The 16,911-nt window shown below is 45.0% G+C and overlaps 1 protein-coding gene across 1 annotated transcript in view; it reads left to right on the forward strand.

The window, feature by feature from the left end:
• The window catches only part of sema3h (sema domain, immunoglobulin domain (Ig), short basic domain, secreted, (semaphorin) 3H), a 174,887-nt gene that overhangs the window by 102,300 nt on the left and 55,676 nt on the right, over window positions 1-16,911 (forward strand). Inside the window, exons 6-7 of the mRNA XM_068051455.1 lie at window positions 15,682-15,801; window positions 16,445-16,590. Coding sequence (XP_067907556.1) covers window positions 15,682-15,801; window positions 16,445-16,590 — 266 coding nt within the window. The remainder of the gene's footprint in view (window positions 1-15,681; window positions 15,802-16,444; window positions 16,591-16,911) is intronic.

A 16,911-nucleotide genomic window follows, 5' to 3' on the forward strand; every position in this document is an offset into this window, starting at 1 on the left:
AGAGAAGCAACAAGAGAGAAAAACCTGCTTGATCTCATCCTCACCAATCTACATGTCACAAATGCATTTGTCCATAATAGTATTGGTAGGAGTGAACTACATAGTCCTTGTGGAGATGAAGTCCCATATTCATGCGGAAGAGACCATCGTGTTGTGTGGCACTACCACAGTGCTGAACGGGATAGATTCAGAAGAGATCTAGCAACTCAAAGTTGGACATCTGTGAGGCACTGTTGGCCATCAGCAGAAGCAGAATTCCATCACAATCTGTAACCTCATGGCCCAACAGGCATATCCCTCATTCTACCATTACCACCAATCCAGGCGACCTGGTCCAATGTGGAGTACAGGAGAGCATGCCAGGAGCAGCACCAGATATACAAAGAAATGAGGTGCAAACCTGGTGAAGCTACAACATAGGACTACAGGATACTGCTTCTGTTGCTTAGCATGCATGTAGACTGAGCAAAGCAATCCCACAACCAGCAGATCAGATCAAAGCCCTGCAGTCCTGCCACATCAGGCTGTGAAGGATAATGAACAATTAAACAACGAACCACAAACGTCTCCATCCTTAATGGGGGAGCCCAGCACATCAGTGCAAAAGACAAGGCTGAAACATTTGCAACCATCTTCAGCCAGAAGTGCCGAATGGATGATTCATCTTGGCCTCCTCCTGAGGTCCCCAGCATCACAGATGCCAGTCTTCAAACAATTCGATTCACTCCACCAGAAACTTAACTGGAACAGCCACATAAATATTGTGCCCACAAGAGCTGGCCAGAGGCTGGGAATTCTGTGGTGTGACTCATCTCCCAACTCCACAAAGACTTTCCAACACCTACAAGGCACAAGTGAGGAATGCGATGGAATACTCTCCACTTGCCTGCATGGGTGAAAATCCAACAACATTCAAGAATCTCAACACTATCGAGGACAAAGCAGCCCATTTCATCAGCACCCATCCACCACCTTAAACATTCACTCCCTCCACCACCAGCAAACTGTGGCTGCAGCTTGTACCATCTATAGCAACTTGCCAAGGCTTCGTTGTGAGCACCTTCCAAAACCAGGACCTTTACTATCTAGAAGGACAAGGGCAGCAGGTATATGGGAACACCACCCCCTCCAAATTCTCCTTCAAGCCACAGACTATCCTAACTTGGAACCATATCGACGTTCCTTCATTGTTGCAGGGTCAAAATCCTGGAACTCCCTTCCTAACAGCACTGTGAGCATACCTGCACCACATGGACTGCAGCGGTTCGAGAAGGTGACTCACCACCACCTTCTCAAGGGCAATTAGTGATGGACAATAAATGCCAGCCTTGCCAGTGATGCCCACATCTATGAAAGGATTAAAAAAAAAAGTAGATTTTACAAAGCAACTTAAAAAAGGAGACAGAGTTGACTCGGTTTAGGAAGGGAATTCCAGAGGTTAATGTCGAGGCAGCTGAAGGCACCACCTACCCTGCCAGTAGGCACCGCTCTTGTTTCCCTGCCTTGACTATTGGTTGAGAGTTTGTATCCACTGCCTCATAGTCAAGGCCTCCTTCACTGTTGAGCAACAGCAGGAATCAGCCGCTGCTACAGGGTTGTCACTCTGCACCTTACTTTATCATTAATGGAAAATAACCTTTTCTTTTATGTAGCCAGTTTCAGGCACAAAGTCCTGTGAGTGACAAATATTTGGCCTCTCTTTCCTGAGATCAGCAAAATCTGTTCTGATTTGCACAATAGTCTCATACCAAAATGTCCAAGGACTGTCATGTATAATAATTGTTTAAATGAGGAGAATGAAATCTCTCCCTGAGGAGCCGGAACCTGTGATTTGCAAGCCTTTTGTCCTTATCTTTAAGAGCTCAGTGACCTCTGGGATTGTTCCCTTGGATTGGAAAGATGCTCACGTGTTGCCAATTTTCAAAAAGCTTGACAAGTCAGATTCAGGGAACTACGGGCCCATAAACCTCAACCTAAAGAGTTTGTAAGAAATGCTGTCTTTAACACCTGGCTAGGGGCAATATCATCAGAGACTTTCAACACAACTTCTGGAAAAGGTCATTTCTAGCTCATCTAGTGGATCTTTCGAGGAAGTTACAAGGTTAGTGGATGAGGCATCCCAATAGGTTTTGACTGCGTGGATTCCAGAAAGCCTTTGATAAGGTATGTGTTACTGTGCCAACAGAATATTGTGGCATCAGTAGGGATGAAGAGTTAATTACATTCCCATAGGCAGAAAATTGTTCTTAATAGCTATGGATCAGCTTGGAGGCTGGTTACTCATGATGCCCCTTTCCTTGTGGTGCCTTGTTACTCATAGTGACCTGCAGATGGGCATGTGAGCTGGTGGGTATGGCCAGGCCTTCAGCTACCTGGACCCTAAGCTCTGGAATTCCCTCCCAACGCCTCTCTAACTCTCTTTTTCTTCCCTTTTAAGATGGTCCTTAAAACCTATCTCTTTGACCAAGCTTTTGAGCGTCTGCAGTAATACCTCCATATGCAGCTGTGTGTCTTAATTTTGCTTTCTGACACTCCAGTGAAGCGCCTTGGGACATTTTTGTCACGTTAAAGGTGCCATATAAATGTAAGTTGTTGTACGGGTGCCTAATCGTGTTGCTCCTGGGATATTGCGGTTGTGTTGGGGGAAGCAGACTCGATGGGCCAGCTGGTCTTTTGCTGCCGGTCGATCTTGGGATGTAACCCACAGTTTCCAGACTCAGATGAAAGAGCGCCATCAACCAAACCCAAGCTGACCCAGAAAGTGCAGGCCAGGAGTCTGACGGCCGACATCACTCCCAACATTGCGAGCTGGTCTGTCTCCTGGTGCACGACTGCTCACAGCTCTGCTCATCTGGTCTTTGTGATCAGCAGCATAGAGCCTTAGAGAAATCAAAAAATCATTAATAGCAGCAATTCGTTTCAACGTGGACTGTGATCTTATTTGGAGCATCAGTTGCTGGGCACTGTGACAGGGTGAGCTGTTATTCTAGGCCCTCACACAGCATCTGCTGTCGAGACAGATCTCACCACAGCTGGGTTGTTTGTGCTGATGGTCTGTTCACCACCCTTAGGCTCAAAATGACATTAGCAATTTTAATGCACAAACCATTTGGTGCATTTCTGATATCTGTGGTTCTGGCTAAGGCAATAATGTATTCACTTTACGTAGTTGGAAACAACAGGCAGATTGTATCAAATATTCGAACACCTTTATCACCAACAGTAATTTCTAGACTTGTAATTATGCTTACTCCCATACTAATTTGGCACTAAATTTACAGTATAGCACCTCTGAGACTGGGGCAGATTTGAACCTTGTGTGATGCTGTAAAACAGGTGATAGTGAGTCAGCCCTTTTTACTCCTCTCCCAATGATTTATTTCCATTGAAGTCAATGTGAGAGATGGAAAATGAGCTGTCTGTTCGCTTTCACCTATTTTACACTGTCGCACAAAGTCAGTATCTACCCTTTAGTTTTTAACTGGCCTCAATTAACTTCTCACTTATCCAAGTCAAACTTGAGGATGCGTTATTTATCTGAAAAATAAATCCAAGGCACCTTTGGAACAGATGAGAGTCCAGTGAAAGAGGAGAGCAGATAGCAAGGACTAGTGGGAATGAACAGAGGCTTTGAAACAATAGGAATCAAGACAGATGGCAGACTGACACACAACTGTTAATCATAAGCCTGGTGCATTCCTGATTCTGAGCTCAGTAAGGATGGAAATAACTTGCTGCAGGACGAGTTGTCTCTGGGCTAGAATCAGCATTCTGATTTGATGGATAAAAAAGAATTGTAGTAAATTAAGAGATTGTCTCTGCACTTCTCAATTTGTATTTAAATCTGTAACCTCCTCCAGCTCTACAACCCTCCGAGATCTCTGCTCTCCTCCAATTCTGGTTTCTTGCCTATGCCTGATTTTAATTATCCCGCCATATTGGCCACGTCTTCAGCTGTCTAGGCTGCAAGCTCTAGAATTCCTTCCCTAAACCACTGCACTTCTTCACCTCCCCCTCGCCTCCTTTAAAACGACCCTTAAATCCTCTCCTATGACCTGCTTTGGCCATCTGTGGCTCAGTATCAACTTTTGTTTAATAATGTTCCTCTGAAGCATCTTGGAGTGTTTTACTATGCTAAATGCAAGTTGTTGTTTTTGAAGTTAAGGGAGCCGTTACAAAGTGGATAACCTCACATTTCTCCAATTTATGTGGAAGAAAGGCTTGCTTATTTCATAACGGAGGGTGGCTCCTTTACCCAAACAGTTAAACTAGTCAGCATCGCTTTGGGCAGGAGGTAAGAGTCAAAATGGAGTGTTGCTGGTGACCTCAGTTGACCAGAGGTCAGCACAGGTCATAAAACCAACATGTAGTTCAAAAATAAAAAATGGAGATCATGCATCTTGGTTCACAGGTCAACTAATGCTCAATTGGTAGTATTCTCTTTCTGAGTCAGAAGGTCACGGGTACAAGCGCCATTCCAGAGACTTAAGCACATAATCTAGGCTGATACTTCAGCGCAGTATTGAGGGAGTGCTGCACTGTTGGAAGTGCCATCTTCTAGATGAGACGTTAAACCAATGGCTTCTGCTCACGGTGGCTGATGGATCCATCAAACACAGGTGAAGCACTTGGCCTTCAAAATTACTTGAAACAATCCACATCACTGTAAAGCAAGTAATGGTAAACAGTAATGGTAATGGGTTCAGTTTGTTGCACCTAATGTTTAAAGGATCTGAATCATTGGGCTGAATTATGTCGTCGGCATCAGGACCCCGATGTCGGGCCCGTATATGGGTCCCGAGCCCACTCATGGCCTCAGCGTGCTGGTGCAACTTTAGGTGAGTCGGCCTCATAATTGGCCAGTTAAGGACGGTGAACGCAGACCAGAGAAGCGGGAGGCCCAATAAGAGGGCCCGCAGCGATGTCCGGATGGCAGCCCCACTGCGAGAGGTGAGTGCTGCTGGAGAAGAGGGAGATCTGGGGATGCCTCAAAATGGAGGCGCTCACAAAGGCCTCCCTCTTCAGTGGTGAGCGAGATGACAAAGTACTGTGAGGGGCCTCAGGGTGGAGGGTTGTCCCTCCAGAAGAGTGTCTGCAGTCACTCCTGCACTTCTGTGAGCATTGTGGTTCCCTGATGCTGCCAATTAATTCAGTCGCCCATGGCCTACTGACCTCCCAGTGCGAGGCTGCCTTCACAGTGTTACCAGGTTCCCAAAACAGCAGGGAACCTGTGTGGAAAAGTAGCAGCGCTGAGGGAAATGGCCCTTAATTGGGGCTTTGCTTGGCTTCTTGTCTGCCCGCCTCTGTGCAGCAGGCTGCTGATTCACATGACAGCCGGCTCCTGGGAAAGTCGCCCGTAGGGGGGACAGCGTGGGAGCCATCCGGGTGGGCTTCCTGCTGCGTTCCCAGCCCCACTGCCTCCAAACCTGGGAAAATTCAGCCCATTATTTCTGGCCTTTAGGGTTAGAGTTACAGGCATTGTTAAGCCAAACACACAATCATTTCTTGCTGCCCTATATGACTGGTTTCTATATTGCATTGCTAATAGAAAGAAAGAACTGGTATTTATACAGTGCATTTTCTAACCTCAGGACACCCCAAAGTGCTTCACAACCAATGAAGTACTACTTCAGAAGCATAGGCACTGCTGTAGGAATTGTGACAACCAATTTGCAGCAAAATCCCATCAACGGTAATGAAATAAATGACCCATTATTCTGTTTTAGAGTTGTTGGTTGAGGGATAAATATCAGCTAGAACACTGGGGCAAACTCCCTTGCTGTTCTTCAAAATAGTGCCGTGGGACCTTTTACATCCACCTGAGTTGGGAGGTGGCTCCTCAGTTTAACGTCTCATCTGAAAGACAGGCTGTCAGCAATTCCCGGGGAATCATTAAGGTGAGGCTTATGAATGAAACTTGTGATACAGATCATGCACGTAAATACAAGGGGGCTGAGCTGCCTCAGTTGTTCTGCCAGACCTCCCACTGATAGTCCGATGCAAGTTTTGCAGAGTGACGCTGAAAACTCCAAGATCCGACTGTGCCAGGTCCCAACTCTCATTGCCTTCATGAACCCAAACAGGGCTTTCCTTGTCAGAGAAGGCCTAGGAACAGGAGCAAGTCATTCAGCCCCTCGAGCCTGCTCCACTATTCAGTTAGATCTTGGCTGATCTGTGCCTCAGCTCCGTTGACCTATCCATTCTCCATTTCACACTATATCCTTACCTAATAAAAAATCTCCCAGTCTCAGTCTTGAAAGCGCTAAGTGACGCAAAATCCTTAGCCTTGTTGAGGGGGTGGGGGGTGAGTTCCAGATTTCCACTACTCCTTGTGTGAAAAGGAGCTTTCTGATTTCCCTACTAAATGACCTTGCTCTAATTTTAAGATCAAGACCTCTTATTCTGGACTCCCCCACCAAAGGCAGAGGAACTCTACATTCCTCCAATTCTAGCCTCTTGCGCATCCCTGATTTTAATTGGCCCACCATTGGAGGACATACCTTCAGGCGTCTGGGCCCCAAGCCTTGCAATTCCCTTCCTAAACCTCCCTGCGTCTTTAACTCTCTCTCTGCTTTTATGATGCTCCTTAAAACCTACTTCTTTGACCAACCTTTTGATGACCTTTCCTGTTATCTCCTTATGTGGCTTGGTGTTACATTTTGCAACAATACACTCCTGTGAAGTGCTCTGGGATGTTCTTCTATATTAAAGGTGCTATATAAATGCAAACTGTTGTTGGAATGGGGCAGACAAAACTACAGAGCGAATTTGGGTTAACATCTTTACAATGGAGCCGTACAAAGTGGTAAGAATCAGGAGGTAACCATATGATCACAATTCCGTACGTTTTAGAATACTCATGGACAAAGACGAGAGTGGTCCTAAAGGAAGAGTGCTAAATTGGGGGAAGGCCAACTATACCAAAATTCGGCAGGAGCTGGGGAATGTAAATTGGGAGCAGCTGTTTGAAGGTAAATCCACATTTGATATGTGGGAGGCTTTTAAAGAGAGGTTGATTAGCGTGCAGGAGAGACATGTTCCTGTGAAAATGAGGGATAGAAATGGCAAGATTAGGGTACCATGGATGACAGGTGAAATTGTGAGACTAGCTAAGAGGAAAAAGGAAGCATACATAAGGTCTAGGCGGCTGAAGAAAGACGAAGCTTTGAAAGAATATCGGGAATGTAGGACCAATCTGAAATGAGGAATTAAGAGGGCTAAAAGGGGTCATGAAATATCTTTAGCAAACAGGGTTAAGGAAAATCCCAAAGCCTTTTATTCATATATAAGGAGCAAGAGGGTAACTAGAGAAAGGATTGGCCCACTCAAGGACAAAGGAGGAAAGTTATGCGTGGAGTCAGAGAAAATGGGTGAGATTCTAAACGAGTACTTTGCATCGGTATTCACCGAGGAGAGGGACATGACGGATGTTGAGGTTAGGGACAGATGTTTGATTACTCTAGGTCAAGTTGGCATAAGGAGGGAGGAAGTGTTGGGTATTCTAAAAGGCATTAAGGTGGACAAGTCCCCAGGTCAGGATGGAATCTATCCCAGGTTACTGAGGGAAGCGAGAGAGGAAATAGCTGGGGCCTTAACAGATATCTTTGCAGCATCCTTAAACACGGGTGAGGTCCCGGAGGACTGGAGAATTGCTAATGTTGTCCTCTTGTTTAAGAAGGGTAGCAGGGATAATCCAGGTAATTATAGACCGATGAGCCTGACGTCAGTGGTAGGGAAGCTGCTGGAGAAGATACTGAGGGATAGGATCTATTCCCATTTGGAAGAAAATGGGCTTATCAGTGATGGGCAACATGGTTTTGTGCAGGGAAGGTCATGTCTTACCAATTTAATAGAATTCTTTGAGGAAGTGACAAAGTTGATTGATGAGGGAAGGGCTGTAGATGTCATATACATGGACTTCAGTAAGGCGTTTGATAAGGTTCCCCATGGTAGGCTGATGGAGAACGTGAAGTCGCATGGGGTCCAGGGTGTACTAGCTAGATGGATAAAGAACTGACTGGGCAACAGGAGACAGAGAGTCGTAGTGGAAGGGAGTTTCTCAAAATGGAGACGTGTGACCAGTGGTGTTCCACAGGGATCCGTGCTGGGACCACTGTTGTTTGTGATATACATAAATGATTTGGAGGAAAGTATAGGTGGTCTGATTAGCAAGTTTGCAGACGACACTAAGATTGGTGGAGTAGCAGATAGTGAAGGGGACTGTCAGAGAATACAGCAGAATATGGATAGATTGGAGAGTTGGGCAGAGAAATGGCAGATGGCGTTCAATCAGGGCAAATGCGAGGTGATGCATTTTGGAAGATTCAATTCAAGAGTGAACTATACAGTAAATGGAAAAGTCCTGGGGAAAATTGATGTACAGAGAGATTTGGGTGTTCAGGTCCATTGTTACCTGAAGGTGGCAACGCAGGTCAATAGCGTGGTCAAGAAGGCATACGGCATGCTTTCCTTCATCGGACAGGGTATTGAATACAAGAGTTGGCAGGTCATGTTACAGTTGTATAAGACTTTGGTTCGGCCACATTTGGAATACTGCGTGCAGTTCTGGTCGCCACATTACCAAAAGGATGTAGATGCTTTGGAGAGGGTGCAGAGGAGGTTCACCAGGACGTTGCCTGGTATGGAGGGTGCTAGCTATGAAGAGAGGTTGAGTAGATTAGGATTATTTTCATTAGAAAGACGGAGGTTGAGGGGGGACCTGATTGAGGTGTACAAAATCATGAAAGGTATAGACAGGGTGGATAGCAAGAAGCTTTTTCCCAGAGTGGGGGATTCAATTACTAGGGGTCACGAGTTCAAAGTGAGAGGGGAAAAGCTTAGGGGGGATATGCGTGGAAAGTTCTTTACGCAGAGGGTGGTGGGTGCCTGGAACGCGTTGCCAGCGGAGGTGGTAGACGCGGGCACGATAGCGTCTTTTAAGATGTATCTAGACAGATACATGAATGGGCAGGAAGCAAAGAGATACAGACCCTTAGAAAATAGGCGACAGGTTTAGATAGAGGATCTGGATCGGCGCAGGCTTGGAGGGCCGAAGGGCCTGTTCCTGTGCTGTAATTTTCTTTGTTCTTTGTTCTTTATGAAGTGTGGTTCGAATCTAGGAAAAACATCGGTTAATTGGATCTCAGATGTCCTTATATGTTAGTAATTTCATCTCATGTCTTCTAATTTATTTTAGTTGGGACTTATTTTGCAATGTGCTGTGTTTCAGAAAGAAATGATAAGTTCACAGCTGCAAGTTCTATCCTTGGGTTTTCCCTCAAAGTCTGTAATTAAAGACTGGGAACTCTTTGTGTATTGTTATATTGTTGCTTTTAAAATTGGCTTGTTTAAGCCACAATAGGAAGAATTTCTGCCGCTTTCAAAAGAAACCAAGTTGACCACAGGGCAGAGAAATGCTTGCCACAATATATGGGCCTGATTTTAACTCCAGCTGGGTGGGTAGTGGAATGAGTTGGAAACTTGCCACCTTTCCCGAAATGAGGACCAGGAGATTGTAACTCCCGGGCTTCATTTTAAATCCCACCAACCAATTCCCTGCCTGGAACAGACAGAACGTTGGCAGGGAGCCATGGAGGCTGCTTATCGATAGTAAGTAGAAGGTGGGATTGGGTTCCAGGAGCATCTTGTGTTCGGGAAAGGGAGAGTGTCCAAGGCAGGAAGATCCGAACTTTTCTTATGGGACCTGTTGGAGCTCCTTTGCTACTCCTGACCCTGATAAGGAAAAAAATCAACTCTCCCTTCTCAGTCTCATCTGGGGTTGATCCTCTTTCTACCTGGTTTTGCCCCAGCAGCTTCTCCAGTCATGCTCAGTTGGGTCCCGATGATGTCATCGAGACCTGACCTGATTATGCAAAGAACAATCTCACCAGCTTTGGGTGGTTGTTCATGCTGACTGCTCAGGAGAACAAGTTAAAATCATGGAACAGCACGGTCTTGATGGCTTGTTGTCCGGGAAGTACCATTGCCAATCTTAACCGTCCTTCTGCTGGCCAGGACTCTGTTTGCATGTGGCTGAGTGCGCGCACAATTCTATGTGTGTGTATGCATATGTGCGTGCATGTGTTCATGAGCCCACACGTGTCAGTGAGTGCATAGATGTGTCCATGTATGTATACATGGGTCTGTGCATGCCTGCATGCATCTGCGCGTGTGTCCCTGTGTGCTTGGGTCTGCGTGCGCGTGCAGGCTTCTGTGCATGTGTTTGTGTGTGTGTGTGCACACGTGTCCGCACGTGCATGCACTTTTCTATGTGTGTGTCTTCTTATGTGCACTACCGCAGCTCTGTCACATCTCCAGGACCAACCTTGTTAAGGATAAGATTGGGTTCAGCTTTCAGTGTAAATTTGCCTTTGAGAGTTAATGCTGGGCTCCAGCAACTGCATCTGTTTCCATTTGTTTCAGGGATAAAAGAGTCTCTGAAACACATGCAGACACTGAAGGCTACACACAGCATATGGAGTATAAACGTTCTAGCCGTCTTCTGCTGACAGTTCAGAGGCAAGGTCTAACAGAGAGCTTGCACGTTAACGTTGATGAATAGCATACTGTCCTGTTTAAACAAGCAGGATGACCTTGTTGCCTGGTGTGTATTTGAAGACAGTAATAAATCATAGCATTGCAGGGGTCAGTCAACAGCAGGTATGGTTTATTTATATGTGTAGTAAATCCATTCTTGACTACAAGTTGCACTCTGATATTTATACTTGCCCAATATATACATTGTGTGGAACACTCCACATTCCTGCAGTGCATTTGTGCTTTATGTTCCTGCTGCACATGTCTTTGGAATATTTGACTTAGTTTCTTTCTAAACTGGTGATCTCACAAGATGCTTTCCAATTTAATCCTCACAGCACCAGCAAATCCCAGAAATTCTGATCCCTCTAGGCCAGTCACTCTTTCTCAGCTAGTTTAATAAAAAAGGACTCAATCTGCTACTCCTATTTGGCTGTGCTAACTTGCAAGATTCACATTTATGGTCACTATGAATTGAGTTGAAATTGCCTCAAATCCATTTCATGTAGAACCTCAAAAGCCAGTGGGGAGCCTTGGCTAGATTCAACCCCAAATTTGAGAGGCGAAAGGATGGTGACTGCTTGCAGTCCCCTTGCATATGTGAATCATATGTTTACCCTTAGGCTTCATTGTTACATCTTGCATGAACCAATACCTCAAATTAAAAATTCTCATATTCCTTTTCATGTCCCTCCATGGCCTCACCCCCTCCCTATCTCCAGACCTACAACCTGCCGATATCTTTGCGCTCCTCCAATTGCAGCCTCTCGAGTCGTGCCTTCAGCAGTCTAAGCCCTAATGTCTTTAATTCCTTCCCTGAATCTCTCCACCTCAGTCCCCTTAACACCTACCTTTTTGATCAAGCTATTGATCACCTGTCCTAATGTCTGCTTCTTTGGCTTGGTGTCAGTTTTTTTTCTTGATTATAGAAACATAGAAAATAGGAGTAGGCCATTCGGCCCTTCGGATCTGCTCTGCCCTTCAAAAAAAATCATGGCTGATCGTCTAATTCAGTATCCTGTTCCCGCTTTCTCCCCATATCCCTTGATCCCTTTGGCATTAAGAAATATATCTATATCCTTATTGAATATATATGACTTGGCCTCCACTGCCTTCTGCGGTAGAGAATTCCACAGGTTCACCACCCTCTGAGTGAAGAAATTTCTCCTCATCTCGGTTCTAAATGGCATACCCCGTATCCTGAGACTGTGACCCCTGGTTCTGCACGCCCCAGCCATTGGGAACATCCTCCCTGCATCTAGCCTGTCTCGTCCTGTTAGAATTTTATAGGTTTCTATGCGCTCCCCTCTCGTTCCTCTAAACTCTAGTGAATATAGGCCTTGTCGACCCAATTTCTCGTCATATGTCAATCCTACCATCCCAGGAATCAGCCTAGTAAATCTTCTTTGCACTCCCTCCATGGCAAGAACATCCTTCCTCAGCTAAGGAGACCAAAACTGCACACAATACTCCAGATGTGGTCTCACCAAGGCCTTGTATAACTGCAGTAAGACATCCTTGCTCCTGTACTCAAATCCTCTTGCAATGAAGGTCAACATACCATTCGCCTTCCTAACTGCTTGCTTTCAGCGACTGATGCACAAGGACACCCAGGTCTCGTTGCACCTCCCCCTTTCCCAATCTATCACCATTCAGATAATCTGTCTTTCTGTTTTCACAACCAAAGTGGATAACCTCACATTTATCCACGTTATACTGCATCTGCCATGCATTTGTCCACTCACCCAACTTGTCCAAATCACATTGGAGTCTCTTTGCATCCTCCTCACAGCCCACATTCCCCCCCAGCTTTGTGTTGCCTGCAAACTTGGAAATGTTACTTTTAGTAGCCTCACACATTCATATATATTGTGAATAGCTGGGGCCCAAGCACTGATTCCTGCATACCCCACTAGTCACTGCCTGCCACCTGGAAATAGACCCATTTATTCCTACTCTCTGTTTCCTGTCCGTCAACCAATTCTCAATCCATGCCAATCCCATGTCCTTTAATTTTGCACACTAACCTCTTATGTGGGACCTTTTCAATGGCCTTCTGAAAATCCAAATACACCACATCTACTGGTTCTCCCTTATCTATTCTGCTGGTAACATTCTCAAAAAACTGCAGTAGATTTGTTAAGCATGATTTCCCTTTCATAAACCCATGCTGACTTTGTCCAATCCCGTTTATGCTTTCCAGGTGTTCTGCTATCACATCCTTTATAATAGACTCTAGCATTTTCCCCACGACTGATGTAAGGCTCACTGGTCTGTAATTCCCTGTTTTTTCTCTCCCTCCTTTTTTAAATAGTGGGGTTACATTTGCCACCCTCCAATCTGTAGGAACTGCTCCAGAGTCTGCAGAATTTTGGAAGATGACCACCTATGCATCCACTATTTCCAGGGCCACTTCCTTTAGTACTCTGGGATGTAGATTATCAGGCCCTGGGGATTTGTCAGCCTTTAACTCCATTAATTTCCCTAGCACTTTTTTTTCTACTAATACTGATTTCCTTCAGTTCCTCCCTCTCATTAGACCCTTGGTTCCCTAACATTATACTCCTTGGAAGCATCTTGAGCTGTTATAGTACATTTAAGGTGCTATATAAATGCAAGCTGTTGTTGTTTGAAACTGATTTTATGCTGAAAATGTAACTTAAGGGCACATCAGTCCTTATGATGGAGTAAGAGCAAAATACTGTGGATGCTGGACTCTGAAATGAGAACAGAAAATGCTGGAAATACTCAGCAGGTCTGACAGCATCTATGGAGAGAGAAGCAGAGTTAACGGTTCAGGTCCGTGGCCCTTCAGCAGAACTGGCAAAGATTAAATCCTGATGAAGGGTCACAGACCTGAAACATTAACTCTGTTTCTCTTGCCACAGGTGCTGCCAGACCTTATGATGGAGTAGATGGGTTGGAGTGTCAGACAAATTCACTTTGAATACCCTGATTGCATTGCAATAACCTTGTAACTTATTCCAGCACACACTTGCACAACAAGCATGAAATCAGGCAGAGGAAACAATAACAAGTGTTATAGTGGGCAGTGTATTAAAAAAGTGACTTAAAACAGCACTGTCGGCTACTGGATTCTCCATCTCTCTCATTTCTAGACATTCTGTCAGGAACACCTCTCTAGCAATCTGCTTTAAATCGATAGCAGATGGGAGCTTCCCCAAAGTGGGCTTTGTCACCAACCTCCTTCCCAGCACGCAGCAAGCCCACCCTGTCCAGTGGCACAGCTAAGGCTACCGGCGTTCCCTTGTGTGCGGGTCCTGAACCGTTTACAGCGAGCCAAGGAATTCTATGTTCATTTTCTCCCAGGATGAGTCTTTTATATCTGGATTTTCCCTCTGACATCAAGTCACAGTTGTAATAGATTGTCCGGACCAATGAGTATCAGAACACATTATGCTCCTACACATCTAATACATTTCCATTTTCATAATTAATTCTCAGGTTGTGGGCATCGTTGGCAAGGCGGGCATTTATTGCACATCCCGACTGAGTATCTTGCTCGGTCATTTCAGAGGAAAATTCAGAGTCAACCATGTTGATTGACAAATAGTTACACAGTTCAGACTGGGTAAGGATGGCGGATTTCCTTCCCAGAAGGGTGTTGGTGAACCAGTTAGATTTTTACAACAATCCAACAGTTTCATGGTCGCTTACTGATACCAGCTTTTTCATTTCCAGAATTTTGACACTTAATTTAAACTGCCATGGTGGGATTTGAACTCCTGTTCTCTGGATTATTAGCAGAGGCCTCTGGAGTCCTAGCCCAGCAACATAACCACGACCCTATTGTACCCAATTAAATGATTAAAACAAAGCCTTTTGTGCATTGGTCCTCTTGGTCCACGTGGACTCTTTCCATTAAAGCTGATGCTATACCAGCAACATCTCTGTATTGTCAACCACAATGAATGATATTCCCAAACCTTCCACCCAACTCATCATTGAGCTATTTTTAATGTGTGGTTTAATGCAGTCATGTACAATTGATGTTGAGCCACTTCAACCAAGACATTAACTTGTTCAAACTAAACAGGTTAACAACTTCATTACCATAGTGCAGACAGAACTTTTTTTTTAATGAGGACATTGACCAGAGCACTTAAAATAGCGCTCAGCATAGTTACAACCCCACAAAGCCACGTCATTGCCCCTTGTCTTTATTACAGCTGCAGTTATTGATGGAAAAATGAAGGAATGGGATTGTGCAACTGATTCCCAGGGTAGAGGGGCTCCCTGGATGCAAAAGTCAAGACAATTGGCCTCTGCATTCATATGGCACTTTGTATCTCCTCCAGATGTCTCAATGTGCTTCAGAACCAATTAATTAACTCTTTTGAAGTGTCGTCACATGTTTTTCACACAAACAGAATAAAACCAATGCTGAAACTGTTTTTGGTGGTGCTGTTTTGAGTGAGAAATGTTGGCTGGAACACAAGGAGAACTCTACTATTCTTTATTAAATATTACAGTGAGATCTTTTACATCCATATCTACAGGCCATGGCCTCAATTTAACATCTTGCCTGAAAGACGGCACCTCCACCAGTGCAGCATTCCCTCAGTATTGCACTTAAGTGTCAGCCTGGATTAAGTGCTTAAATCCTGAACTGGAGCTTGAACCCATAACTGATTCAGAGGCAAGAGTAATACCACTGACACTCATAATGCAACAGCACAGACGAGGCAGAAAAGGATTTTCAGTGCTAATAGTACTATCCCATCTCAGTGTTGTTGGGCAGCCTCCTGCTAAGATCCATTACCAGCAACCTAGCATATACTGGGGCGGGGTCGGGGGTCACTAGCGAGAAGGATAAGAAGGATGTGGTGCACCGGAAGTATTTGTACTAATACACCATGGGAACTGTGCCCTGTGCTATTTGTTACCTACATACCACAGGTCCATTGTACATTCAGGTCCTTTCTGTGAACATCTGTACTTCTGACAGCTTGGACATCCTAAAAGTCTTAATATTATTATTTCATCATTAACTGGTCTTATTGGTGCAGTGCGGCAAGCAATTATTCTTAACACCCTTTCCCTTCCATCTATTTGCTTCAGTGGGTGTGTCTGGAAAATGACTCCATTAATAAGTTAATTGGTGTATTTTGGTTGTGCTTACAGAGGGAGAGCTGTATGCCGGAATTTCCTCTGACTTCATGAGTCGGGATGTGGCGTTCTTCCGCAGCCTGGGGCATCGTCGTGTGATTCGCACTGAGCAATACGACTCAACATGGCTCCAAGGTGAGGTCAGATTTGAGCAAACTTCCATTCCCGGCATCCGCCTCATCCCATTAGATGTCCAATTCAGTCGTCGAGTTCCGCATGGTGCAATGCCACGTCTATGAGCAGCAGTCTGAAACTTTGAGTTCTGGGGAGGGGGGAGTGTCTCTTGGTTTACTGGAGAAAAATTTCAGACACAAAGGGAATTTAAAAAAATACTTGAAAAAAGGAGGAAAAAATGAAGGGCTGTGGGGAAAGAACAGGGGAGTGAGACTAATTGGATAGCTCTTTCAAAGAGGTCTTTCACAGACACGATAGTCTGAACAGCCACTTTCTGTGCTGTATGATCTGACAGCTTTAACCTGTGAAAAGTGTAGACATTTTAACATTGCAGTGATATTCCAGTTGGCTTTCATCAACTCTGATACCACCAGACAAAAGAACAGTTAGTCTTTGTTTTTTTTTCAATTTAAAGACAAATCAGTCACAGTTATACTGGACCTGGCAGAGTTGCTATGGATTCAACTAAGTTTTTGCTGACGCTTACAGAATGGCAACACTATTGGCACTGCAGTCATACATACAGAGAGAACCAAACCTCAGGCTAGTCATCTTCATGTAGCTGTGACATGTGCTTGGTTTGATTCTCTCCGCTCCTCTTCAGACCCCAGATTCGTGAAGGTCCATGCCATCGCGGAGAGCAACAATGGAGAGGATGACAAAGTGTACTTATTTTTCACTGAGCGAGCTCAGGAAGTGGACAGCGGCAACGGGAAGGTGATCTACTCACGAGTGGCTCGGGTTTGCAAGGTAAGGGAGGAAGGGCAAGGCCTTAAATGAATACTTTGCGTCTGTATTTACTGTGGAGAAGGCCATGGAAGCTAGTGAGTTCAAGGGAGGGAACACTGATATCCTGAAGCATATCAACATTACAAAGGAGGAGGTGTTGGAGGTTTTGAAGCGCATTAAGGTGGATAAATCCCCAGGGCCTGACCAGGTGTATCCTAGGATGCTATGGGAAGCAAGGGAGGAGATTGCTGGGGCCCTGGCAGAGATTTTTGTATCAGCGTTAGCCACGGGTGAGGTACCGGAAGACTGGAGGATAGCTAATGTTGTGCCTTTATATAAGAA

This window comes from Heterodontus francisci, chromosome 19 (assembly GCF_036365525.1).
Source record: "Heterodontus francisci isolate sHetFra1 chromosome 19, sHetFra1.hap1, whole genome shotgun sequence".
NCBI lineage: Eukaryota > Metazoa > Chordata > Chondrichthyes > Heterodontiformes > Heterodontidae > Heterodontus > Heterodontus francisci.